Source organism: Lytechinus variegatus, chromosome 4 (genome assembly GCF_018143015.1).
Source record: "Lytechinus variegatus isolate NC3 chromosome 4, Lvar_3.0, whole genome shotgun sequence".
NCBI lineage: Eukaryota > Metazoa > Echinodermata > Echinoidea > Temnopleuroida > Toxopneustidae > Lytechinus > Lytechinus variegatus.
The window spans coordinates 48,215,786-48,243,072 of NC_054743.1; the positions used below are offsets into that span (position 1 = coordinate 48,215,786).

The 27,287-nt window shown below is 35.8% G+C and overlaps 1 protein-coding gene across 6 annotated transcripts in view; it reads left to right on the forward strand.

The window, feature by feature from the left end:
- Positions 1–25,395, forward strand: part of LOC121414216 (SET domain-containing protein 4-like) — a 34,001-nt gene extending 8,606 nt beyond the window's left edge. For all 6 annotated transcript variants that reach the window (XM_041607305.1, XM_041607306.1, XM_041607308.1 and 3 more), the window contains 3 exons: positions 590–791; positions 2,734–2,854; positions 24,583–25,395. In XM_041607305.1, the coding sequence (XP_041463239.1) occupies positions 590–791; positions 2,734–2,854; positions 24,583–24,705 (446 nt within the window). In that variant the 3' untranslated portion in view covers positions 24,706–25,395. The remainder of the gene's footprint in view (positions 1–589; positions 792–2,733; positions 2,855–24,582) is intronic.
- Positions 25,396–27,287: the final 1,892 nt, after the last annotated feature.

The following is a 27,287-nucleotide window of genomic DNA, read 5'->3' on the forward strand; positions in this document are numbered from 1 at the left end:
ATACAACAACAAAAACGAAATTCAGAAAGGTTTTATTATGTTGATATATTGCAGTAACACTATGGCCCGAATTCACAAAGGTGGTTTTTAAAACCCATGGTTGAGTCCACGGTTTATGCAGATTTCCTGTATGAATTATGCTTATTTTACCGCGTATATTAAAAATGTCCAATGGTGATGAGCGCTTTGTCACGGTGTACCGAATTGATGCCTGTTGCTGTGGTTATCCACGCTATTTTATTCATGAGTCCCTTGTTTTGAATTAATGAGTCCACTCTTTAAACAGTGGACTCGTGCATGAAATAGCGTATCTAACCATGGTAACAGGCGTCAATTTGGCGCACTGTGACAAAAGCGCGCATCAGCATTGGACATTTTTTATACATGCGCCCGATACGCGCTAAATTAAGCGTAATTTATACAGGAAATCTGCATAAACCATGGTTTTAACCGTGGGTTTTCAAAACCGCCTTTGTGAATTCCGGCCAATATGACCCAAATATTGTTGATTATGAAAAGTTATTTTTAATGTTTCATCATTTCAAACGTAATCAAGTCTCTCTTGACATATTTATTTATATTTATGAAGGTACTGCTGTAGATGCAGTGAAATCTCAACACCAGGGTCCTCTTACCTGCAGAAGAACTCGAGAGGTCACTGATTTGTGGGAGGTCAAATCTCGCACTTTGAAGGCTGCCAATCTAGATCTTGACCTGTCGTGCAGCATGTCGGGTCCCTCCTGGAATCTTCAGACAGCACTGAGAGTTCTCTGTATGGAGTACAGCGAAATGTAAGTCAGCGAGAGTGGAAACAATGGTACTTATTTTGAGCAAAGGTGATTTTTGTTTCAGGAAAATTTGTTCAGAAATGCATAACATATCTGTGGAATGAACATTGGAAACAGAAATCATCATCAACATCATTATCATGATCATCCTCATAATCTTCAACTTCATCTTAATCTTTATGTTATCATTAGCTCCATCATTATCAAAATCATCATTACATTAAAGAGAAGTGCCAGTAGTTGCAGTAAACACTGATTTCATTAGAAAGTCTGTAAACCAGGCTTAATTGTCAGTATATCATCGAGGATCTAGATCTGGTAAAGTCACATAAACTGAACTTTGTGAAATCTTGAAATCTACGCTGAAAAACATTCACGCTGAAAATCACCAACACAGATAAGCGCACGTGGGACAGTGTATTATTATTGCTTTGAATGTCGTGCCCGACGCTTGACCCGAATCCTGTGCTTATTTGCTAATTTCTCAGCAATGTCACAATTTCTTCCAGAATCCTTTGGCACATATTCTTAATTTATACAAACAGACAGTTTGGTATCATTTCATTGGATTCTGTACGAACTCATTTTTATATCCTTACCAAAACTGGCATTTACCTTTAAGTCCCCCTCCATCACTGCCAACCACAGCAGCAGAAACATAATCATATCACTATCACCATCATCGTCATCATCATTTCTGTAATCATCATCACTTTCATCATTACCATCACCATTTTCATCATCCCAATAATCATAATCATCATCATCCCTATAATCGTTATCATCACCATGATCATCACTATTAGCATTATCATCATCATCAGTATCATCAACATCATCAATCAGTATCATCAACATCATCACTATAATCATCATCACTATCATCATCACTATCATCATTATCACTATAATCATAATCATCACTGTCATCACTTTTATCATCACTATCATCATCATCATTATCAATATAATCATCATCACTCTCATCACTATCATCACCATCATCATCACTATCATCGTCACTATCATCATCATCATAATTATCATCACCATCATGATCATAATAATCATCCCTGTAATCATGATCATCACTATCATCACCATCATCATCCCTATAATCAATATTATCATCATCACCAACGCAGCCCGGACTTAAGCCAGGGTAATGATAATAGTGCACCTCAGAATAGATTATTTCTAGATGGATAATGCTATACAAAATGCCTATTATTATGATCATCATCACTATCATCATAATCACCATTGTCATTCATCATCATCTTCATCACCATCATTAGCCTATCTGATATGCGCCGGGCTATAGTGGGCAAGTTACTGGTCGCGCGAAGCAGACTGACGGGTGATGGCGAAGCCCGAGTGCCTATCATCACTGGTAAAGCCTTCAATAAGCATACATGGTTATCATATGCGTGACATACTTTTTATTATGCATCATTCATAAGATAACCCTTATATGGCGATCAACTGTATTGTTTAACCAATCAAATATCATTGCAGTCTACGTCATGTTCAAGCCTCGTCGCTTATTGGTCCGTGTTCGCGGACAGTTATGAATATTTATATTGAAGCTAAGTTAGGGGTTCGTAGAATTTCTACGAACGGAACAAGGTAAATAACCAGTGATGATAGGCGCACGGGCTGCACCCTCGCCTGATGGACTCGGGCTTTGCCCTCGCCCTTCAGTAGTTTGCCCACTACCCCGACGCATATCGGATAGGCTACACCATCATCAATACTATCGACATCTTCTGCACACGATATGAGTGCCCTGTAATTGGCATTATTGTACTTAGTGTTATAATTATCTCCCTGACATCTTTTCAATATTGAGAGACTTTTTAAGTCAATTCATGGGCCTTCTTTACTTCAATTTAGTTGTTCAACATCTTAATGGTTGCTCTTTTCGTCTTTTTTGTTTGCTAAGAGTGAACTGGAAGAGAGTTATAGCAGAGAACAATATCCCACCATCAACCAAGAACTTAATCAGAGGAGCCTTAGATAAGTTAACCACTGATGAACAAGAGAGGGTGCTGTCTATGCTTCAGGTAAATTTACCCATGGTATCACAGGCCTAATTCATTTCCCATAGACTCGTGTGTTAAAGTGGCACTTAAAAAGAATTCATAAAAAATAAGGAGGAAATTCGAGGGTTGAATGTTTACTACCAGTGGATAGGATAAATGTCTGACATTCCATTTCTGACCAGAAAAGGGGTTTACAGGGAAAAGGAGTTTACATACAAGACTCTCTTATGACACCTAACTCCGCAACCGTAGGTCACTTTTCAACCAAACTTGGATGGTAGATGGACTTAGGGGACCTGCATGATGTGCTGCAGTCGGAGGTCATATGGTAAGGTCAAAGGTCATTTTCAGGTCAACGATAAAGTTCACATGCATGACTCTTATGACACATAACTCTGCAACCGTAAGTCACTTTTCAACCAAACTTGGATGATAGATGGACTTAAGGGACCTGCATGTTTGGCTGCAGTCGGAGGTCACATGGTAAGGTCAAAGGTCATTTTCAGGTCAACATTAGAGTTTACATACAAGACTCTCTTATGACACCTAACTCCGCAACCATAGGTCACTTTTCAACCAAACTTGGATGGTAGATGGACTTAGGGGACCTGCATGATATGCTGCAGTCGGAGGTCATATGGTAAGGTCAAAGGTCATTTTCAGGTCAACGTTAAAGTTCACATGCATGACTCTTATGACACATAACTCTGCAACCGTAAGTCACTTTTCAACCAAACTTGGATGATAGATGGACTTAAGGGACCTGCATGTTTGGCTGCAGTCGGAGGTCACATGGTAAGGTCAAAGGTCATTTTCAGGTCAACGTTAGAGTTTACATACAAGACTCTCTTATGACACCTAACTCCGCAACCGTAGGTCACTTTTCAACCAAACTTGGATGGTAGATGGACTTAGGGGACCTGCATGATATGCTGCAGTCGGAGGTCATATGGTAAGGTCAAAGGTCATTTTCAGGTCAATGTTAAAGTTTACATGCAAGACTCTCTTATGACACCTAACTCTGCAACCGTAGGTCACTTTTCAACCAAACTTGGATGGTAGATGGACTTACGGGACCTGCATGTTTGGCTGCAGTCGGAGGTCACATGGTAAGGTCAAATGTGATTTCAGGTCAATGTTAAAGTTTACATGCAAGACTCTCTTATGACACCTAACTCTGCAACCGTATGTCACTTTTCAACCAAACTTGGATGGTGGATAGACTTGGGGGACCTGCATGTTATGCTGCAGTCGTAGGTCACACGATAAGGTCAAAGGTCATTTTCAGGTCAACCTTACCTAACTCCGCAACCGTAAGGTGCTTTTCAACCAAACTTGGATGGTAGATGGACTTGGGGGACCTGCATTTTATGCTGCAGTCGGAGATCACATGATAAGGTCAAAGGTCATTTTCAGGTCAACATTAAAGTTTACATGCAAGGCTCTTAAGGCAAGTGTTATTCCATCCCAGTCATATTACAATGAAGTTTTGATACAATTCTGTTGCATGCCCTCGCGAATCACGATATTTCTGGTTATTTTTATACGTGGGCGAGACACAAAATTGCTTTTGCCTTGTTGTCAATCAGCAATATCAAATTAAAAAATTGAGCAATGGGTTGGCTCGAATGAATATCTTTAGTCTGCCAGTTGTGATTAGGCCTGTGCAACCCCATGTGGGTTTTTTTTTTTTGCTTTGTTTTGAATGAACTTGTCCATGCTCATCATGGTCAAATTGTGTTTGTAAAAGCCACTATTGGACTGGGCTAGGCTCAATTACATTCCAAATACATTCCTAAATACATTTTAGAAATGATCCAGCTACTAAATTAACAAAATTAAAACTAGATTTTAATTCGTCATGCGGATGAATTAGGTGGACTGTCATAGAAAGATTAATACTAGTAGATAAACATACATAATTTAAACAAATGAGTAGATATAAGATTGACAGATAAATAAACAGAGAGATAAATGATAAGTGGATAGATTAATAGAAGAAAGATATATTATTTCTTGATATGTATATATATATATATATAGAGAGAGAGATATAGAGAGAGAGAGAGAGAGAGAGACATATTAGATAGGTAGACAGATAGACATTAGATATAGATAGATAGATAATGATTGATAACAAATAAGATGATAACGGAGATTATGGTATTATGTATACACAGATGGACAGACAGAAAATATGTTGATATATTTATTGATAGATAAACAGATAAAATAATATATTAAACAGATTTAATTGATAGATAGATATTAGATAGACAGACAAATAAACAGACAAAATTATTTAAACAGATCAATAGACATTAGATTGAAAGATAAAAAGATAGACATACAGATCGTCATACATAAGCAGATAGATGGATAGTCGGATAGATAGAAAGATGGATGGATTGGATGATATATACAGTACAATATAGGTAGATGGATTGATAGAAGATAGATAAACATGCATAATAATTGAAACATATATATATATATAAGAAATGGATGAAGAGAACAATGGTAGGCGTAGCTTAAATCAAGGTTCCCCAGAGCTATCTACCCTTTGGAAAAATTGGTGATGCCGAAAAAATGTCTCTGCTGGGAATCGAACCCGGGCCCCCAGCTTTGAACGCCGGTGCCTTAACCACTAGACCACAGAGACGGGTTAGTGGCTAGGCCGAACCCAATTCAGTTGACCGTCAGATAGACAGATTTTCGACACTATACCAATTATAATTTCCTTTGTCGGTTGAAGGTGGGTTTAGAAGGGGAACCTTGATTTAAACTAAGCCTACCATTGTTCTCTTCATCCATTTCTATACAATATTTAAATAAAAGAGTTGCCAAATGCTGTGGTACATGTATAACTTTACACACACACACACATATATATATATATCAGGGTGCTACATAAGCACTTGCCCGATTGCCCGGGGCAAGTAAAAGTTAGAGTCGGGCAAGTGTTTTGAAGTAAAGACCAAAACTACTTGCCCGAATCGGGCAAGCAAAATTCTCACAGTAAAATTACCAAAATTAAGGTCAATATAACATGATATTGACCCTAATTTTGGTCATGGCAGGCAAGATAAAATCACTTTGGAAAAAGAAATGCAATAACAAGGTAGATGAGTTCATGTCAAAAGAGATAAAAAAGTCAATGGTTTAAATAACCACAAAAATGTCCTTTGAAGAGGTAAAACTTTTTTTCAAGGATTTTTTCGGGCAAGTGAAATAGATTTCTGGGCAAGTTTATTGCAACTATTTAAAAAATTTACTTGCCCAACCGGGCAAGTGCTTCTAAAAAGTTATGGAGCACCCATATATTAGATTGAAAGATAAATGGATCGATAGACCGACATATTCACACATATAGATATATGATATATAGAGAAACAGACAGACAGACAGATAGATAGATAGATAGATAGATTTATAGATATGTCATGTACATGTAGGTAGGTAGGTAGGTAGATAGATAGATAGACTGAGAGACAGGCAGACAGATAGATTGATATAGAAAGATAGACATATTCAAACAGATAGATACATGTATATATTAGAGAAATAGATACATGTAGATAGCCAGACAGACATGCATATAGATCGATAGATACATGTAGATAGATAGATAGAGACAGATAGATGGATAGTCTGATAGATAGATAGATGGATTGGATGATAAATAAAATATAGGTGGATAGATTGATAGAAGATAAATAAACATACATAATAAAGGGTCGCCTGCTTGTAAGTGTGTATGCATCCCTTTGGAACGGGCATATCGTCGCACACACCACGAACCGTCCTCTCTGCGCACTTCGATGCGAAAGTTACTTTTGCAGAAAACGCATTTAAAGAAAAGGTTTTTTTAAAACCAGCAACAAGTGAACCTGGAGAAAAAAAAGCCATTGCCATGGCAATAGACCAATTGGAACTACATTCATCTCAGTGATCTTGAATATAAATTTCATAATGTGATTGATTGGATGCTTGAAAATGATCTTTTGGGCCATCTATACCATGTTAATTTACCATTTACATGAGAATGTATGTTATTTTCGAGAAATGAATATGTTGCCATGGCAACGGCCGAAAATGGCATTTACAAATTTACCTCCCATTTTTAAAATAAATCTTATGGCATATACTATTAAAGGACAAGTCCACCCCAACAAAACTTGATTTGAATAAAAAATGAAAAATTCAACAAGCATAACGCTGAAAATTTCATCAAAATCGGTTGTAAAATAAGAAAGTTATGACATTTTAAAGTTTCGCTTCATTTCACAAAACAGTTATACATGTATGCACATCTCGGCTGGTATGCAAATGAGGGAACTGATGACATCACTCACTATTTATTTTGTATTTTATTATATGAAATATGAAATATTTTGATTTTCTCATCATTGTCATGTGAAATGAAGCTTCATTCCTCCCTGAACACATGGAATTCCTTTATTTTAACATTTTGTGCTTCAGGCAAGGTGGTCCTGATCATCAAATTCATAAAAATTGAAACATTGTATAATTCAAACAATAAAAAACAAAAGAAATTGTGAGTGAGTGACATCAACTCTCTCATTTGGATGTAACTGGCTCAATCATGAATATAACTATTTTGTTAAAAATAAGCGAAACTTTGAAATGTCATAACTTTCTTATTTTACATCCGATTTTGATTAAATTTTCAGCATTGTGCTAGTCTGATTTTTCTCTATTGATTCAAATGAACATTTTTCTGAGGTGGACTTGACCTTTATACTTGTGAAAGTTTCTTTCTTTTAAGATGCACAACTGTATTTTGAGCTTTTCCACTCTAACAGAATGAAAATTTGAGTGTAAAAATGGGGGTCCTCTTCGTAGCACATACCCACCATGCATTATTATACTGAGTGCACCCCCCTCCCTTTTGAAATACTGGAGGCATGAATTCTGGATGATTCTTTCCCTGAGATAATCACAGACCGCAGGTCCCTATGCTAATGAGCAAAAAGGCCAGATTCATCCAAATCATCTTGTGGCTGAATTCTCCTTGCAAAATCTTGTGATTCGTGAGGTTTTCTTTCTCTAAGAATTTACCTGTTTTAACCTCAAGTTAAATAATAATAAAAATATGTCCATTTATATAGCGCAGTTACTATGTGCATAAACTCAACTGCGCTTTGATACTTGGTATCATATTATTACCCCGGCTGTAGCTGAGCCGCCATATTAATAATAAATGAAATATTGTTGCACCATCAGATAGAGTAAATTCTTTCATATTGGTCATTTATTTTGTATACAATATTTTGATAAATAAGTAAATTTCTGGCCTGAAAATATGCCTCAAAACTGAATTTTCTTACTCTGTTTTCTTTTGCTAATTGTGCAAAACTTTTTACTTTGAGCCTCAATGATATATCACCATAAAGCTGAACGTCTGTACTTTCTCACAATGCCACTCTTGATATGCGGCACCTTTTAATCGGGTCAAGATCACTCTTTTTCAACCAAGATACAAGACAAGATTTCTGAAATTTTGTACTTGCATGAAATCCAGAGTTCTGATTGGCTGGAATGCTGGATAAGGTTCACAGAACAACAGGCATGGGGTATTTGAGGAGATTACCACATGGGAAGTGTGACCTCCCATGAACCCAGGCACTGGAACCGTTGGAATTTGCCAGTGTGTGGTCTCTTTGACCAATCAGAGTGCAGTATTCTTGTTTTCAAGCTGCTTTATGTACTTGGTCAACAAAAAGTGTGATCTTGACCAGATTAAACCAATCCTTATTTTGTATACCACTTTAAAGCATACATATTCAGCTTTATCATGATCTAAAATTATTTGGGGTCAAACAAAAATAAAGTGTGAAAATAGCAGCTTTTGTCAGGTGAAAATAATTATTTTTTAGCATATTTTAAATGAAAAATTTAACATATATTACAAAATCTTTGAATAAATTCAAACACATGACCTGAAAGAATGATTCTTCTTCTTTACAATGATCTACCAAACTCATGAAATTCGACGGACAATTAGAGCAGCATTGATCAAATAAAAAGAGGTGTTTTGGTTCCCATCAAGCTCATTAAATATGCAAAACATCTTAAGTCGTGAATACCACTTGTTTGGGACATGCCGTCAGACTGTAATTAGCTTTTTTTGGAGAGAAGTACATGTAAGGCTTCCTCTTTATAATGATGTAAACAAATCCATCATTAATTTGGGTGTGCACGCTTGGGGGATGCCCTCCCACAGAGCTCTGTTTTTTCATCTATTTTAATATTGCTTTGTGTATAATATAATAATATTCCACATTTATATAGCGCTTAATACATCGGAACGACGTCTCTAAGCGCTTTACAGACATATTATTACCCCGGTCATCGGATCCTTGCATGCCCGCATACAATGTATGCACCTTCTCCACTCCCTGGGGAGCATTCCAACAAGAGTTCCAAGACTCAATTGCTAGGCATACTACATATAGGCTTTCACATCCTACCGGGTACCCATTTAACACCTGGGTGGAGAGTGGCAAAGTGTGGATTAACGCCTTGCCAAAGGACGCTAGGCCATGGTGGGATTCGAACACACGACCCTCTGATTACAAGGCGAGAGTCAGAACCGCTACACCACGACGCTTCCACCTACACCACAACGCTTCCACCAGAGAATCTTAATCAAGATCAGTTGCTTCCTGTATGTATGTGATTTTGTATGTCTTCAAGAAGCTACTGCTGTGGAATAGACTCCCTGAAGACATAAAAACTGTATTTCTGCTCACTCCTTCAATAGTGTTCTTAAAACTTTCACTTGATAGTTTCTTTATGGACCTCGAGCTCTCTACAGAGCGGATCTGGCAATTTATAAGTCACATGTATCATTCATTATTATTAGTCGCAGGATTCCATATTTGGTGCTCTCTAGACATAGCATATCATGATGTAGTCATTTCTTGCTCAAAAAGCAGTTCTCTGCATGGAAAATTAGAGTAATACAATACTTGAAGAACGTGAAGATCGTTGGATTACCCTCTATTGATATCCTCGTGTTTGACATAATTTCCACAGGAGAAAGAAGATGGTCCCTATCATTGTAATCTTACATTGATATCTTTTTTTCACCTGGATATTCCTTATCTCAGAATAACAATGTATATCTTCATATTCCTACTTTCTGTTTATGGAAGGGGCTGTAATTCGCAATGTCAGGACCCATGTCATTGTGAGGAGCAGGGTGTGAATTTTAGAATGACATGTACTGACCATTATCTAGAAGATGTTCCAAAGGATCTCCCATGTAATGTTGGTATACTTGACTTGCGCAGGAACTTCATCACCACGCTAAACAGAGAGTCATTCCCATGCCAACACAGGTTGAGGAAACTTCTTCTGTCCAATAACCATCTACACTACATCGAGAAGCAAGTCTTTGATGATGCAGGAGAACTTCTACTCATAGAACTTCACTCTAACTTCCTTCAGAGCATTCCATACCTTGGTTCGTTACCCATCATTCTACATATATCTCTCATGCGGAACTCTCTGACAGACTGGGATCATCAAACACTTCAGAATACAACACACCTTGCAGAACTTGAACTGGCATACAATAAACTCACAAATCCACCAAAAATTCCATTCAAATTATCAATTTTGAATTTGAAGGGAAATGCTATCAACGACCTTCACACAATGATGTTGGCGTATCCAAATGCAATATCACATCTGAACATTAACTACAACAATATTGAATATTTGGATAGACTGCAAACGATGAAAAGCCTGAAGATACTTATGCTTGAATTCAACTACATAAGAGGCATCAGTGACAATGTATTCTTCAGTGTCCCTTTGCTAGAAACAATCAAACTCAAGCACAATAACATTGTAGATGTCTCTTCCTTCTGTAATATGATGTACATCAGGCATATACTTTTGGAAGAAAACAATATAAGAATTGTGAAAAGTCCTGCCTTTACTAACATTCCGAACATAGATACAATCAATTTAAAGGGCAATGAAATTATTCAATTATCATACTCTTTCTTCAGTACACCACAAAGTCTTATTCTTCAGAAAAACAGCCTGACAAGATTTGAATTATTTAAAGGAGGGAATTATACAAAGTTAAGAATTCTTGATGTTGATATGAATGACCTGCAAAATATTTCAATCTCGTCCTATCCTAACCTGTATTTTCTATTTGCTGCATTCAATAGAATAAAAGATGTTGAATTTGGCATTGATAGTCATCACCATTTACAATACATTAATTTGAATTCTAATCGAATTAAGAACATGAACAGGTTTGGAAATTTGCCAAACCTGAAGTGGCTGGAACTGTCTTCAAACTCTATCACATTTTTGGATGACAAAAACCTGATTTGCCTTCCTCAACTTTGTGAGCTCAGGCTCGATAACAACAGAATATCAATATTATCAAACCTTCCAGCTTGTCCTGAACTTACAAATCTCCAATTATCAGAAAACATAATTCACACTATAGAAAACTCAACATTTGCCTCTTCACCAAGACTAGCAATATTGAACCTGGCCAAAAATAAAATTTCTGATCTTAGATTCCTTCATTCCATTTATTCACTTGAGGAGCTGAATATGAGCCATAACAGGCTCAGAACCATCAACTCCCCAGACTTCTTGACTCTAACCCATCTTAGAACTTTAGACTTGTCATTTAATCTATTCATGGAGATTAATGCACCCAACCTGCAATCCCTTCAAAGCCTTGATATCAGTCACAACCTTTTACATCATTTAAACTTGAAGCACCTCTTTGGTGACAGAACACTCGTTAACATCAATGCAGAGGGCAACAGAATCACTGATATTATTTCTACTTCAGCCCTTCATATAAACGTTAATAATAATGCCTTTGGAGCTTCAAATTCAAGTGAGCTGTCAGGAACCAATATATTTGCATGTAACAACAACTTGACTGATTTCACAAACATCAAAATTTCTCCCAATTTGGTGGGACTATACCTGAATAAGAATCATATTGTCTCCATACCCAATTTCACTTTCATATCAGCATCCTCACTAATATTTCTTGAATTGAATGATAATGACATAGCTGATATATATCCTACAGCATTCTATGGTTTAAGACAAGTTGTGGCATTGAAGCTGGAAAGGAATCGCATAACACATCTTCGTCCTGGTCTTTTCTCAAACATTCTGAATTTAAAGTTTATATACTTGGGTGAAAATCCTTTGACACACATATCGCATCAGCTGTTTCCAGCAAGTCTGGATATAGAGGGCATATCTTTTCCTTCTATACCATTTTCAAACACATCCTTGAGCATATTTCAAGACATTCCAAATTTACACTACTTGAAACTTAATGAAAATGAGGCTTTTCGGGCGCACTTTGTGAGAAACACAAGTAATCGTGAAGGAACCATTTTGGAATTCTCAGATCTATGGTTTTTAAATCTCTCTTCTATCAACCTTGGGGACCACTGTCAAAACGTGCTAATAAACACTGTAAACGCACTTGATTTGTCCAACAATGCAATTACTACCATCCCAAAATACTGTCTGCCAAGAAGTAACAAGGCATACAGTCTCCATCTGTCTCAAAACAATCTAAAAAGCATTTTAAATGATTCATTTGACAAGCATCATCAATTTTGGTTTCTAGATTTAAGTTACAACCATATACTGTTCTTTGAATTTGGGTCATTACGGTATCAGACATACTTGACTGATCTTCGCCTTCAAGGCAACCAACTTTCAAAGCTTGACCTCGGCGTACTGACCTACCCTTTGAAACGCATCCAAATTGAATTGGATAAAAATCCTTGGACATGTAATTGTGACCTCATCAAATCCATTTCGGCTCTGAAACACACACTCACCCCCATAAAGTGTAACAAACCTTTAGCTTATGCCAACTATTCAGTGGCCGATCTTGCTGCCAAGAACAACTTCACCTGCCGACCACTGCTGTGCTCTCGGCCTTACCAAACTCTTCTTTCATTCCTTGGTGACAAAATGGTTGAGCTACCTTGCCCAATAATAACATCAAATGACATTTACTGGTCAGTCACATTTCAAGGAGAACAACTAAACACTGTAAGAGACACCCTACCTGAAGCAATTTCTATCCTCCCACATAATGCACTTCTTATCAGTAACGTTACTAAGGATATGATTGGTCTTTACACCTGTTGGAGTAGGAATGAAGGTGGGCAAACAAAATTCACAATAGATTTAGTTGTAGAGGAAATGGAAGAGAAGTGTGTCGAAGATAGTTCTAATACTAGTACTACAACATTAGCCAAAGAATGGAAAGATACACTCCAATGCGGTATTAACAATAGTTCAAATTCAGGTATGCCTACTTCTAATGTTATCAGTAATTCATGTAATATATTGTTTATATCGATGTTGGCATTCATTTTACTGTTAGTAACAAAATACTGATTTTACACACCTGAAAACCTTTGTCGGAGGCAATATGTAACTTTTTTGAATAAATATGCATTTATTATTGGAGAGAAAAATTTTGAATTGTTTGAAATGAAATATTATGGAACTGTTATTTAAATCTTTTTGGAGACAATACAGCAATTTTTAGGAATCATGTTAATACTTCATGCTTGTATTGGAATGAAATTTTGAAATGAAATGAAATATTGATTACACACATGTATCTAATTTTATTCTTTTTGACGGCAAAACAGTATAGATTTTAGGGTTTAATATGCTAATACTTCATGCTCTAATTATTGGATTGATTTTTTTTTACTTGAATGAAATGCTGATAGCACACATGCATTTTAAACCTTTTTTGATGAAAGAAATTGATATGTTAATTATACTACATGCGGATTATTGGAATGAAATTTTAATTTCTTAGTGAAGAAATATTGATTATACACATCTAAAAAAAAGTTTTGGAGGCAATACAGTATTTTTTTTTTGAATAAGTATGCATTTATTATTGGAGTGAATAATTTTGATTTTTTTAAATAAAATATTTATTACACGCATGTAATTTAAATCTTTTGGAAGCATTACAGTAATTTTTAGGAATATGTTAATACATCATGCTTGAATTTGAAATGAAATATTGAATTCTAAACTGCTTGTAATGAAATATTGATTAAACAGATCTAATTTAATTCTTTTTGACAGCAAAACAGCATAGCCTTTAGGAGTTAATATGCTAATACTTCATGCTATTATTATTGGAAGGAAATTTTTAGACTCTAGTGAAATGTTGATACACACAATGTATTTTAAACATCGTTGGAGGCAGTACAGTAACTTTTTTAAATTAATGTTAACACTTCAGGCTTTATTTATAGCTTTAGTCTTCAAATTCTAATTTCAAATTCAAATTCATTTTATTCTTGATAATAATAAAAACATCATCAAATTGTACATTTGTATAAAGAACTATCATTACAAGAAATGGAGGGCAACAAAAAGTTTACACTTGAAAATAAGAAGCCTCCAAAGAATACTGTAATAAATGTACATGTATGTACACATCAGATGAAGAGGGGGGGGGGGTGAAATATGCTCATTCACAGACACACTCACCGAGAAACATCGTCATCATCACACAACAAAGCACACCCGAACATCCATCATCTTGGTTCATTCATTAACAAAAATAATACATGTATAAATGAAGTGAGTTTGAATTCAAATAAGGAGTAGGTACTAATAATGATCTTTTTGAGTTTGCATTTAAACGAAGAAACAGTTGAACATGAAAAAAGGCATACATTGAGATAATTCCAAATTCGTGGTCTGGTAAATTTAAAAGAATTCAAAATTAGGATTAAAGCTGTTTAAAGTGATTGGTTAACATTTGTTTGACTTTTAAAAAATCTGAGCTAGAAGGTCACACTTGTCACCTGTGTCTAGGATATGTTACAAAACTGAAGCCCAGAAAAAATTGCGTTCGAAAATAATTATTTAGTGCTTCAAAAATTGAAATATAAAGTGACCGGAAACACCATCTTAATTTCATCCCATACCCTTATGTGTACTATTTAGGCGTCTATAAGACGCCTATTTACAAAAATCGGGGTTTGCCTTGTAGTTTTAGCTTTTCATTCTCAATAATGGTTGTTTTCAAGGTTTATTAGTTTCGATACATGCACTGGTACACATGTTTCATCTTGGTTTGAGAATTTTTTTAAATCGGCTGCTCACAAAGTTAAATAAAACCTTTAAGGGTAATGAAAGCAATTAGCAGAGCGAGTATTGTATCGGTGAAAGTCATAGTTATATTGAAAAAGATTGGTGATATTAATAGGAGCATATCTGTATCTAACTGCGTGCATAAGTGTAGCAATCTTAAATTTTTCAATATCGTAGACTGTCATTGTTTTTAATCTATTAAAGTAATGGTCCTGATGGTGTCAGATATGGAGAATTGATGCAAATACGTAGTGCTTTTTTCTGGAGTTTATTGATACAATCCAGTTTAGTTATTCCAACACTGGCCATTGTTATCTTGCAATTTGAATTTGTGTATAAGGGGTATCAACTTTCACTGTATATAATTCTCGTAAATGTATTAATGGTTTTATATGTTTGATGTGGCATTTTTGTCTCACCTGCGAAGCAGAGTGAGACTATAGGCGCCGCTTTTCCGACGGCGGCGACGACGGCGGCGGCGTCAACATCAAATCTTAACCTGAGGTTAAGTTTTTGAAATGACGTCATAACTTAGAAAGTATATGGACCTAGTTAATACAACTTGGCCATAAGGTTAATCAAGTATTACTGAACATCCTATTAGAGTTTCATGTCACATGACCAAGGTCAAAGGTCATTTAGGGTCAATGAACTTAGACCATGTTGGAGGGATCAACATCGAAATCTTAACCTGAGGTTAAGTTTTTGAAATGTCATCATAACTTAGAAAATATGTGGACCTAGTTCATGAAACTTGGACATAAGGTTGATTAAGTATCACTGAACATCCTGCACGAGTTTCACGTCACATGACCAAGGTCAAAGGTCATTTAGGGTCAATGAACTTTGGCCGAATTGTGGATATCTGTTGAATTCCCATCATAACTTTGAAAGTTTATGGATCTGATTCATGAAACTTGGACATAATAGTAATCAAGCATCACTGAACATTTTGTGCAAGTTTCAGGTCTCATGATTAAGGTCAAAGGTCATTTAGGGTCAATGAAATTTGGCCGAATTGGGGGTATCTGTTGGATTACCATCATAACTGAAAGTTTATTGGTCTAGTTCATTAAACTTGGATATTATAGTAATCAAGCATCTCTGAACATCCTGTGCGCGTTTCAGGTCACATGACCAAGGTCAAAGGTCAATGAACTTTGGCCGAACTGGGTGTATCTGTTGAATTACCATCATAACTTTGAAAGTTTATGGATCTCATTCATGAAACTTGTACATAAGACTAATCAAGTATCACTGAACATCCTGTGCGAGTTTCAGGTCACATGATCAATGTCACAGGTCATGTAAGGTCAATGAACTTTGGCCATGTTGGGGTTTTTTGTTGAATAACCATCATATCTCTGTAAGTTTATTGGTCTAGTTCATAAAAAGTGGACATAAGAGTAACCATGTATCACTGAACATCTTGTGCGAGTTAGAGTAGTTCAATATAGCAGCACTGCTGCTATATTGAATCGCGTGGTGCAGGTGAGACGGCCAGAGGCATTCCACTTGTTTATGTTTATTGACTTGAAGTTGTGAACAGAACAAATTTCCAGTATGGATAAATAAAGACCAACTTGAAATAAAGACAAACTTATATTTAACAAACATAGTGCAATTTGAAGTTTGTATACATGTAGCTTATCCTTTGACTATAAAAGAGATAATTGGTTTTCAGAAAGCATACAAAAAAAACCATACAAAATGTGGCAGCACAATTAATTTCACAGGTTTCCCTAGATCATCAATCCTTCCCAACCACTCTTAAATTTGATACTACACTGGCTTCCTTTGAATGTTCAAATTAAGTTCTATTTTTGTTTGTCAATAAAGCACTGGAACAAGTGGAACGCCTCTGGCAGTCTCGCCTGCGTTACACAATTTAATAAACCAGCAGTGCTGACTTTGAAAGAGACTATTAAATAATTATTCATAAAAGAAAACACTCATATAATAATAAAATACTATGTCCATTTACCCAACATGACCTTTGACCATGATCATGTGACCTCAGACATGTGCAAAACAACTTGATTACTGTATGTATATATTTCATGACCTACATGACTGTAGATCCATAAACTTTTTTTTAAGTTATGATGCCAATTCAACAAATACCCCCAAAATTATCAGTTTGTTGACCCTAAATGACCTTTGACCTTGATCATGTGACCTGAAACTCGCACAGGATGTGCAGTGATACTTGATTACTCTTATAATGTCCAGGTTTCATTAATCAGATCCATAAAATTTCAAAGTTATGATGATGATTCCACAACTACCCCCAACATGGTCAAAGTTTGTTGAGCCAAAGTGACCTTCGACCTTTGCTATGTGATGTGAAACTTAGCAGGATGTTCATTGATACACTCTTATCCTTATCTCCAAGTTTCATGAACTAGGTCCATACACTTTTGAAGTTATGACGACATTTCAAAAACTTCACCTTGGTTAAAGGTATTGTTTAACTTTGTGAGCAGCTGATTTAAGAAATCTTTAACCAAGATGAAACATGTATATAAGTGCGTGTATTAGAACTGATAAACCCTGAAAACCATTATTGAGAATGAAAAGCTGAAACTACAAGGCAAACCCCGATTTTGTAAATAGGCGTCTTATAGACGCATAAATACTACACATAAGTGTATGGGATGAAAATAAGATAGTGTTTCCGTTCACTTTATATTTCAATTTTTGAAGTACGAAATTATTATTTTTTAATGCAATTTTTTCTGGGCTTCATTTTTGTCTCACCTGTATAGCAGAGTGATACTATAGGCGCCGCTTTTCCGGCGGCGGCGGCGGCGTCAATATCAAATCTTAACCTGAGGTTAAGTTTTTGAAATGACATAACTTAAAAGGATATGGGCCTAGTTCATGAAACTTGGCCATAAGGTTAATCAAGTATTACTGAAGATCCTAGTAGAGTTTCATGTCACTTAACCAAGGTCAAAGGTCATTTAGGGTCAATGAACTTAGACCAAAGTTCATTGACCATAAATGACCTTTGACCTTGGTCATGTGACGTGAAACTCATGCAGGATGTTTGGTGATACTTGATTAACCTTATGTCCAAGTTTAATGAACTAGGTCCATATATTTTCTAAGTTATGACATTTCAAAAACTTAACCTCAGGTTAAGATTTTGATGTTGATTCCCCCAACATGGTCTAAGTCCATTGACCCTAAATGACCTTTGACCTTGGTCATGTGAACTGAAACTTGCACAGGATGTTCAGTGATACTTAATTACTATTATGTCCAAGATTCATGAATCAGATCCAAAAACTTTAAAGTTTTGATTGTAATTCAACAGATACCCCAAATCGGCCAAAGTTCATTGACCCTAAATGACCTTTGACCTTGGTCATGTGACGTGAAACTCATGCAGGATGTTCATTAATACTTGATTAACCTTATGGCCAAGTTTCATGAACTAGGTCCATATACTTTCTAAGTTATGATGTCATTTCAAAAACCTCGGGTTAAGATTTGATGTTGATGCCGCCGTTGCCATCAGAAAAGCGGCGCCTATAGTCTCACTCTGCGATGCAGGTGAGACAAAAAATTATTTGAACGTTACAAAGCTACTTAGAAGAAATTGCAACAGGTCCAAAATTTCAACAACCAAGAGCAAGAGTAGGCCCTATTTTACATTACCTGGTTGCCCCCCCCCCCCCCCGGGCAAATTTCTCCCCATGGTATCCATCGGTACATGTATCTCCGTGGATGGGGACACGCCCCCCTCTCTGCCACCTCCTGTCGACCCCATAGCACGCCCACCATTTGCCTCTATGCGCCCACTTCCTACCAGGGAGGTTGTATTGTATACAGGTATTGCCTACCTAGAGTTTGAATGTAACATTTCTTCTCCCTGACGGAGTTATATTTTTCTGAAGGGATTTTATTTTGCCCAAAGCGCGCAGCGCTGAGGGAAAATGTTTTCCCGAGAGGAAAATATAGCTTCGGAGGGGAGTTGAAATGTTATTTATTAAAACGATAGACCAGGCAATATCTGTAATATCATATAGTCTGTGGATTCGCCATCAGAAATTGCATTCATCATCTGGCTCAAACCCGAAATTCTTGCTACAGCTCTGATCCATCTACATCATAGTAGATTTTTTTTGGGAAAATACATCAAGAGCGTTCATGCAATCAACGTTTGACACTAGCGCGTACATCAAATAGACTACCTGATTACGCAACTTGTAAGCAGCGAGTGACGTCGCCAAAAACGACACAGTTATATTCACTGAGGTGACATCAAAACCTGGAATATACCGAATGCGATCCTCGCAGCTCTGATCACGTGATGGCGTATTGACCTATCACTGATTCGAATATACATAAATACTGCCACCACCACTGTTTCCTGAAGCTGGGCCACCATTTGCTGAAACTAGTCCATTATATCTTCAGGAAAATATAAATCAATATTGTAGAAAACAAAGTGAAAAAAAATGCATTTTTTAAATTTCATTTCGATTGAACAACATGGGAATTTAAATGCATGATCCAGTATCATTGTCAACAATATTAAAGTCAAGGTTAAAGGGGAAGTTCACCTTGAAAAAAACTTTGTTGTAAAAATAGCTGAAAAAATACTAAAACATATTGGTGAAGGTTTGAGGAAAATCCGTTAAAGATTAAGAAAGTTATTACAGTTCAAAGTTTTGGAGTTGTGACGTCATAAACGAGCAGCTGCCCCATTTGTTATGTAATATAAAATGCATGAATTTCAAATTTTGTATGGTTCCTGATGACTTAAATTTGTTTTCTATTCATGATCGGGTGTGATATACAAAAGGTACAGTGAAAACCGTTATCAGTTCTCTGAGAAAATGACATTTCATTGATTTTTAACCATTCACTATGTAGGAATGCTGCTCGCATATGACGTCACAAATCAAATCATTGAAATTCTAATAACTTTTTAAGTATTTGATGAATTTTCTCAAACCTTCGGCAATATTTTTTATTATTTTTCTGCTATTTTTACGATAAACTTTTTGTCAGGGTGAATTTCCCCTTTAAGACAACCTGGATTGTCAACAGAGTAAAATTTCAAGCCCCTGCAAGACCAGGAATACATTATACGGCTATACTTTGATAATGGCCAGCGACCTTTGGCCATGTGACCAAAATAACTAATCAGATCCTGAGACTAGTTTGAAACTGATCTATCTGTTCTTCCAGAGAGATATTTCAGGTATAAATTATTTTCTGTGACTGCTGAACTTTGACCTAATGATCGCATAAGCATAATTCCTCTAAATTGGCTAATTTTAAGACTAGCACATCAATGATGTGTAGCTCATCCGGCATCTTGCAATGGAATTTAACACAATTTCAATTTCAGCCCAGTTGACTCTGTAGTAAATTATAGTGGTGACATAAATTGAGGGTATAGAATTGAAATTGATGAAGAAATGACAAAGAAGCATTTTTGTGATCTATGAATAAATTTCATATAAAATAGTATTACTATTTTCTAAACTGTGTGTAGAAGTCTTGGTGAACCTCAATTAGTTTCAGCTTCAGGGGTATTAGGACTTCCTAGCCATTTTTTTCCTCCTGTACTAAAGAAAAGAATTATGCAAAGGCCAAAAATCATCACTAATACTCATGGTAACAGAATTACATGGACTACAGCCAAACGTATACACGTCAGGAATTTTACAAAAACTGAGGACTGCATGTGATCAGATCTGCGTATTTAGTCAAAAATTTGTGTAGATGATAGTCTATGATATTCTAAAGTCTTTGAATACTCAAAAGAAACATAGTTTCACATACAATTGGCATCTTAAAACAGTTAAACTGAATACTTTCTATTTGCTGGTTCAATAAATGTACTTAAAATGAGAGACAATGCTGAAACCACATGAAAATAGTGTTTACATTTACATATTGAAAGAATGTTGTGGACAACAAAGCAATACATTGGTTCTTAATTATTGCACCAATTAATCTAATTCTCTTTAAACTAAGGTAAGGATTCATTTGCTGTATATATGTGGCTCACTGAGGACTGCAATTCTAGCAGATCTGAGTATAAAGTCAATATCAGACATCTTCCTGACAGATGTATTTCCCAAATGTGACTCTAACAAACTGCGGTGATTTGATGATCATATGTCATATTCATGACCTGAGTTGGTTTTCTTAGGCCATGATTTTTTTTATTCTATCTCTATTAAAAATTTTCATTCAATGTGGAAATTTATTCAAGATTAATTTTTATCTTCTGTATCTAAAGATATGTGACAAAGCAGTGCCTAGGATGTAGACATGTTCATCACGTATCCAACCATTGCATCACAGATGATGTGCCAGCACCAATATTCCTCACAAGAAAAAAAATGAACTTCAAGGCTGTTCGCTCTCTCCATTTTCAATTTCAGCAATATTTCTAGGTCAATTCACTCAAAACTTTGAAAATAAAAATGAAGGAAAATTATAAATTATTTAATCATGAGTGTACTACTCTAACATTATTCTTGTAGATTAAAGAAATATTTTGAATAATTTTATTGATTGTCTATGAAATGAAATGAGGTGGGAAATGATGTGATATTGACTTCTAAAATAAAGTATTGCTCATTTTGTTCAATTAAATCTCTGTGAGCACAGAATTTGATTTGATACAATCTCATTCATTTGCCAAAACTCATGGCAGAAAGGCTTTTCATTGAACGAATGAGATGAGTGCTATAAAAAAAACCGGCGTTTCTCATTGGAAATTGCGTCATAAATAGGTACGTGTCACAGAGATAAAACAAAGACAAAATTTAATAGAGATATTTTATTTTATCTAAGACAAGTGTATCTCAGAATACTACCACTGTCTCTTTGCATTTCTTTCACAGCAGAATGCTGTACATTTCTACTCATTTCCAATTGAGTTTATCTTCTGTTATGTTACTGTTCTCAACATTAACACCATCGTCTCCTTAGAGGAATGTTCATTCTGTTTATCATCCTCACTTGAAGGGTCATTGTTGTTACTCACCTTATCCCTGAAGCAGTGATTATTGGATGATGTTGACTTTGCATGTTTCTGAACATCCATCGCATAGGGGTGGAGAACTGTATTGGTTTGGTGCTAATAAAGACATCTTGAATATCTTTGTCAAAATCCACCATACTTTCAGAAATGTCATCTGTATCAAGATTTAGTATGATGTTTTTGGCATGTGACTCTTGCAGCATCTGCAAATTATGGATCTCTCTTTAACCTTTTCCACTCATTACTTTTTACTGCTCGCTACTCTTTTTGCCAATCAGTGCCAGAGTCTGGTCCCTCATCATGGCTTGTTGCAAAGAATTTCCAATCTTCCATTGCAAGGAGAGTTACACAGAAGATATCGCTTAAATTATTAGGCAGTACCATCTGAAAAATATAACAACTTCTTTGAAGCATAGAACTACTCCCAGCATATCCCATAATTTGTTACTGAAAATTTCACTACACACCGTTGAGGGGGAGTTGATCAGAGGCGATTACAAAAAAATGAATGCCATTCTTTTCCAAGGCACACACAGTTAACATGGTCACTTTGTAATTGTGCATCCAGTATTTTGGATCTCATTATAACTGGTTCTTGGCAATGACATTTTTTGCACAATCAATCTGGATGACAATTTTGTTTAGATCATCCTGCATAATCATTCTTCTACTCCCCCCAAGAAGTGATTGCCCATTAATCCTTTGTAAGGCATACATCATATGCTCCATCAATATACTTTATTAATGCCAATATACATTATTTTCTGAATATTATACTGAATGGGAGCTTGTTGTCAAGTAATTCTATAATCTCATCCTGATTTGGAGTGTAATTAGAAGGCTTTTTATCATTATGTTAACTATGATCTAAGCTAAGATATCAACATGCCAATGGAACAAAACGGGCTAACGCACACACCTTCAAAGATGTGATAATGGTAATTCCGTTACCAAGTAATTTCGTTACCACAGTTACAGCGGAATTAGAAATGATATTTCAAAAAAATGTTGCTAACTCTTTAGTAAGTCACATGAAATCAGAGAACTAAGAATTATGTAAAATTCAATTAAGTATTTGGGTCATTCCATCTGGATTCACTCAGTGGTTGCACCCGACCGTCTCAGAATTCGTTGTAAATTAGTACACCTAAAATTCACCATGGCCCATGCACAAAACAAAACAAAATTAGACAAATCGGTTTGTCAGTTCTTGCGCTACGACCCGCCCTTTTCTCCTTGTTTTGACAAAAAATACTGTTAGTAGAGTGTTTACTTTTATCATCAAATTGTTATATGCTCATTTAAGGCTCCCAAAATATATATGATATATATTGCTGAACATCAAAATGCCTAAACAGATACCTATTCATGAGCATAAATGTTTAATGTTTCATCTGTGAACTGATGAGCTTAATTTCTTATGTGTTTGCATACTGTGACTTAAGATTGGAAGAGATCATGTAACTGGTGAACACTTACTAACGTGAATATCAGTATGTGGGACTAGAGTGAAATTTCATGGTATCTTTGGAAGAGTTTTAAAAGGTGAAGAAATAAAATATCATCATTGGTTTTAACATATTTTGTCAATATCATACAAATAACTAACATACACGAAAATCAAGTCAAAAAATTATTTGTCCGGGGGTCAAATTCAAGGTCAAAGTAAAGGTCAAGGGTCACGACCTTATAAATCGCTCCCAGACATTATTTGATACATGTGTTGGAATCCTCTCAGAATTTCCTATTAAATGGTACCAGTTTTGTGAAAATTGGTCAACACGTTACGACGCAATGGCCATTGAAAGTTGAAGGTCACGCCCATTTTTGTCAAAACAAGGAGAAAAGGGCGGGCCGTAGCGCGAGAACCGACGGACCGATTTGACTAATTTTTTTGTTTTGTGCGTGGGCCATGGTGAATTTTATGTGTACCAATTTACAACGAATTCTGAGAGGGTCGGGTGCAAAATTGCACTTTCATTGGGTGAATTGGCATGGAATGACTCATTTAGTTCATAGGGAAAATAATTTCAGTTGTATGGTAATGGAATTACATCCGTTTTGTAGTAGATTGAAAAATTTTCTCTGAGAAATTTAAAAATACCCATGATAAGGACAGTTGCTATTGGTAATTATTACACCTTCCCACAACATGAGATGATTTTGAACCAAAAGAGTAAAACATTTTTTAGTTATCAAATTTATCCAAATTATTGTAAAATATAAATACGTCTCTAATTGAAAATGGTCATCAAATTCAAAAGATCATTCAGCAAGAACCGTAAAACATATTTGAAAAAGTTTTCAATTCTTTAAAATATAAGGTTTTGTGTAATGAAGACATTCACATTCAGATGCATATTATCAATTTTGAAATATACTGTTTTTACCCTTTCCCATGTGGAATTGCCCTATTGCATTGGTGTGAATCTATTCATTGATATGCAAAGCTGATGAAAATGATTTTGCATTAACTAAACACTTCTGATAAAGAATAATATGTTACGTAAACAAGACAATCACCACCATATTGTGTTTCTTGCTTTTTCAGATACTTGATCGTGCAGACTTGGGAGAGAAGATGGGTGATTATATCCAGAATGTTAGAATACTGTGGAGCGAAAGACTGAACATCCTTCGGGCCACTCGGGCAGAGTTGGATCCCAACGGTTGATGGAGAATGAGAAGATGACAGAAGTATTCCAGGACAAGAGAGTCCATTAGACATGAATCTTCAAGACCGATCGGGCAGAGTTTTGAGAAGGAGAAGACAGGTGTATTCTGGTATGAGGCAGTCCATCGGAGACCTATATTTTCAGGACTTCTCATGCTGAGTTAGATCCCAACTGTTGATTGGGAATGAGGAGAAGACAGTTATATTCTAGGACAAGTCGGTCCATGAGACACGAATCTGCAGGTCCGATCGGGCAGAGTTTGGAGAATGACAAGACATGTCTTGGGTCCTGGGTGGTATAGGAATGATTAGACAAGACTCAGTTGTAGTCGGATCATTTATTTGCCGGCCAGATCAAAATGCCATTACAATGGCAATAAAAACTGAAACGGAACAGAGACAAAACCCTGCAAAGACAGTCCTTTCATTAAGTACTCTGTACTACAAGGCAGTCATATCTGTAATATGCATACTATTGTATCAATGCTTATTATGTTATTGTACATGTAGTCATATTAAAGATAAATACCAGTTGTGAAAAAATGAAATTACCACAAAGTGTTTGTGTGTATGAAAAAAATGTGCCAAATAGCCCTGGACGAAAATGCCTAATTGATGAGAAATGAGCAAAATAAGTACGGAATTCCTTCAAATGTCGGGTATTTTTTGAAGCAATATTAATACACTGTCCCACAAATGCTTTTCTGTGTTAGTGATCATCCGAATCGATTTTGAGCTAAGATATCATGATTATACAAAGATTAGTTTACATTAATGTACCAGATATATACACAACAAAAAAAGTAAGTCCCCCCTAAATCAAATTGTTGTAACTTTTGAACCGAATTAGTTTGAGATATGATATTTCATAGGTGGTTTTCTGCACTCATTAAGCAACTCGTGGGGAAAAATGAGAGCGATCGGTTGAGTCATGCATGAGTAATTAAAGATTGAATAAAAATGACCATATTTTAAAAGTCACAAGAGTCGTTTTTTAGTTTGTTCAAAAATACAAAGTTGTTTTCAGGTGAATTTTATGGTGTTATGCTGTTTTACTATCCATCATTCAACCACTTAAGACCAGATTTTGGTACCGTATGTTCATGGTTGAGTGAGCACAACGTATTGCAGGGGCTGCGGAAGCGAGGGGGGGTGGGCTTCAGTCCCAACTTTTTTCCAAAAACGTACAAAATGTAAAAATGACCATAGGATTTGAATTTTTTTGCATGATCACCCCCCTCACTTTTGGCGTAGTAACCCCCCCCCTCACTTTGAAAACTGTTCCGCGGCCCCTGAATTGTGACGTATCATCATAGGGGTTTATGGTAGTATCCTCTACATCTTGTAAGATCATGTTAAAATTTTGAAATGTTGGTGGCTCCCCCGAATATAGGCCCCTCCCCATTTTAAAATTCTGGATCCACCACTGATTTGTCCATACATTCAACTGATCCTGAGAAATTACTAGGAAAAGAATACATTTATGCAGTATAAAGAGTATTCATTCCTAAGTTTCTCATTGTGCTCGCTCAACCATGAAAATGTTTAAAGTTCGGAAAATTTGTAGTGATAGAAATGATGAATGATGAAACAACAGCAATGAAAGTCACATTTGAAACAGAATTTCCCCCCAATAATCACTTTATTACCCTTTAAAATGAGTCTGTGACATTGAAAATACAAATTTTCCCACTTTGAACCGTGCTCACTCATCCAGAAATAAACAAATCGATTTCATTTTTGCACAGAATTTTGCCCATAGGTTGATAAACATTACTGCCCAACGACATTGCTAAAGACAGCCTTGAAAAAAAGTTCCACCATATTGAATAAGGGGTTACTTATTCGTAAACATATGCACCCATAATGTACACAAGTCTATGAGAGAGGAAGTCAAAGTTTTGAAATGAGGGTTTGTTTCATGGACGGTTTTTGTTACTTCTGCCAACAGTTATTTCATGAAACTTTGCACATGGCTTCAGAGTAACACTATCCAAAAGGTGCGCACACAAAAAACCATTTGATACGGCGCAGAGTGGGGCCAAGGCCTTGAACTTTCTTCTCATTTGCATAATTTTCGAGTATTCTGTGCTCACTGATACATTATTGCCATCGATGTCTCCTCTTTAATACAATACAAAACTGCCACAAGTGTAAAGAGTAATGATGGTAGAAGTAATAGTAATAATAGTAATGATAATAATGATAATAATAACAGCAACTATAATGATTACAATAATAATAATGGTATCGACATCATGGTCAATGTAGAGTCGTGGATTTTTTATATGTGAATTATGCTTCAAGTAATAAATAAAATAAAATGACCTGATAATTTTACTCATTTAACAGTTTTAGAATGATGGTAATGATAATTACACCGAATATGCCTTCTTGTTGTTCTTATTTCAGCAATGTTCTCGTTATATTCTTTTAATCGTCTTATGTATAAGAACGAATGTATTTCGTGCATGCCAGTATTTTGTATTAATTTTGTCTCTCCTTGATTATGTATATTTGTAATTTGTATGTTTGCATGTAAACAAAATGAATTTCCATTAAGTTGGAAATAAAACATTATA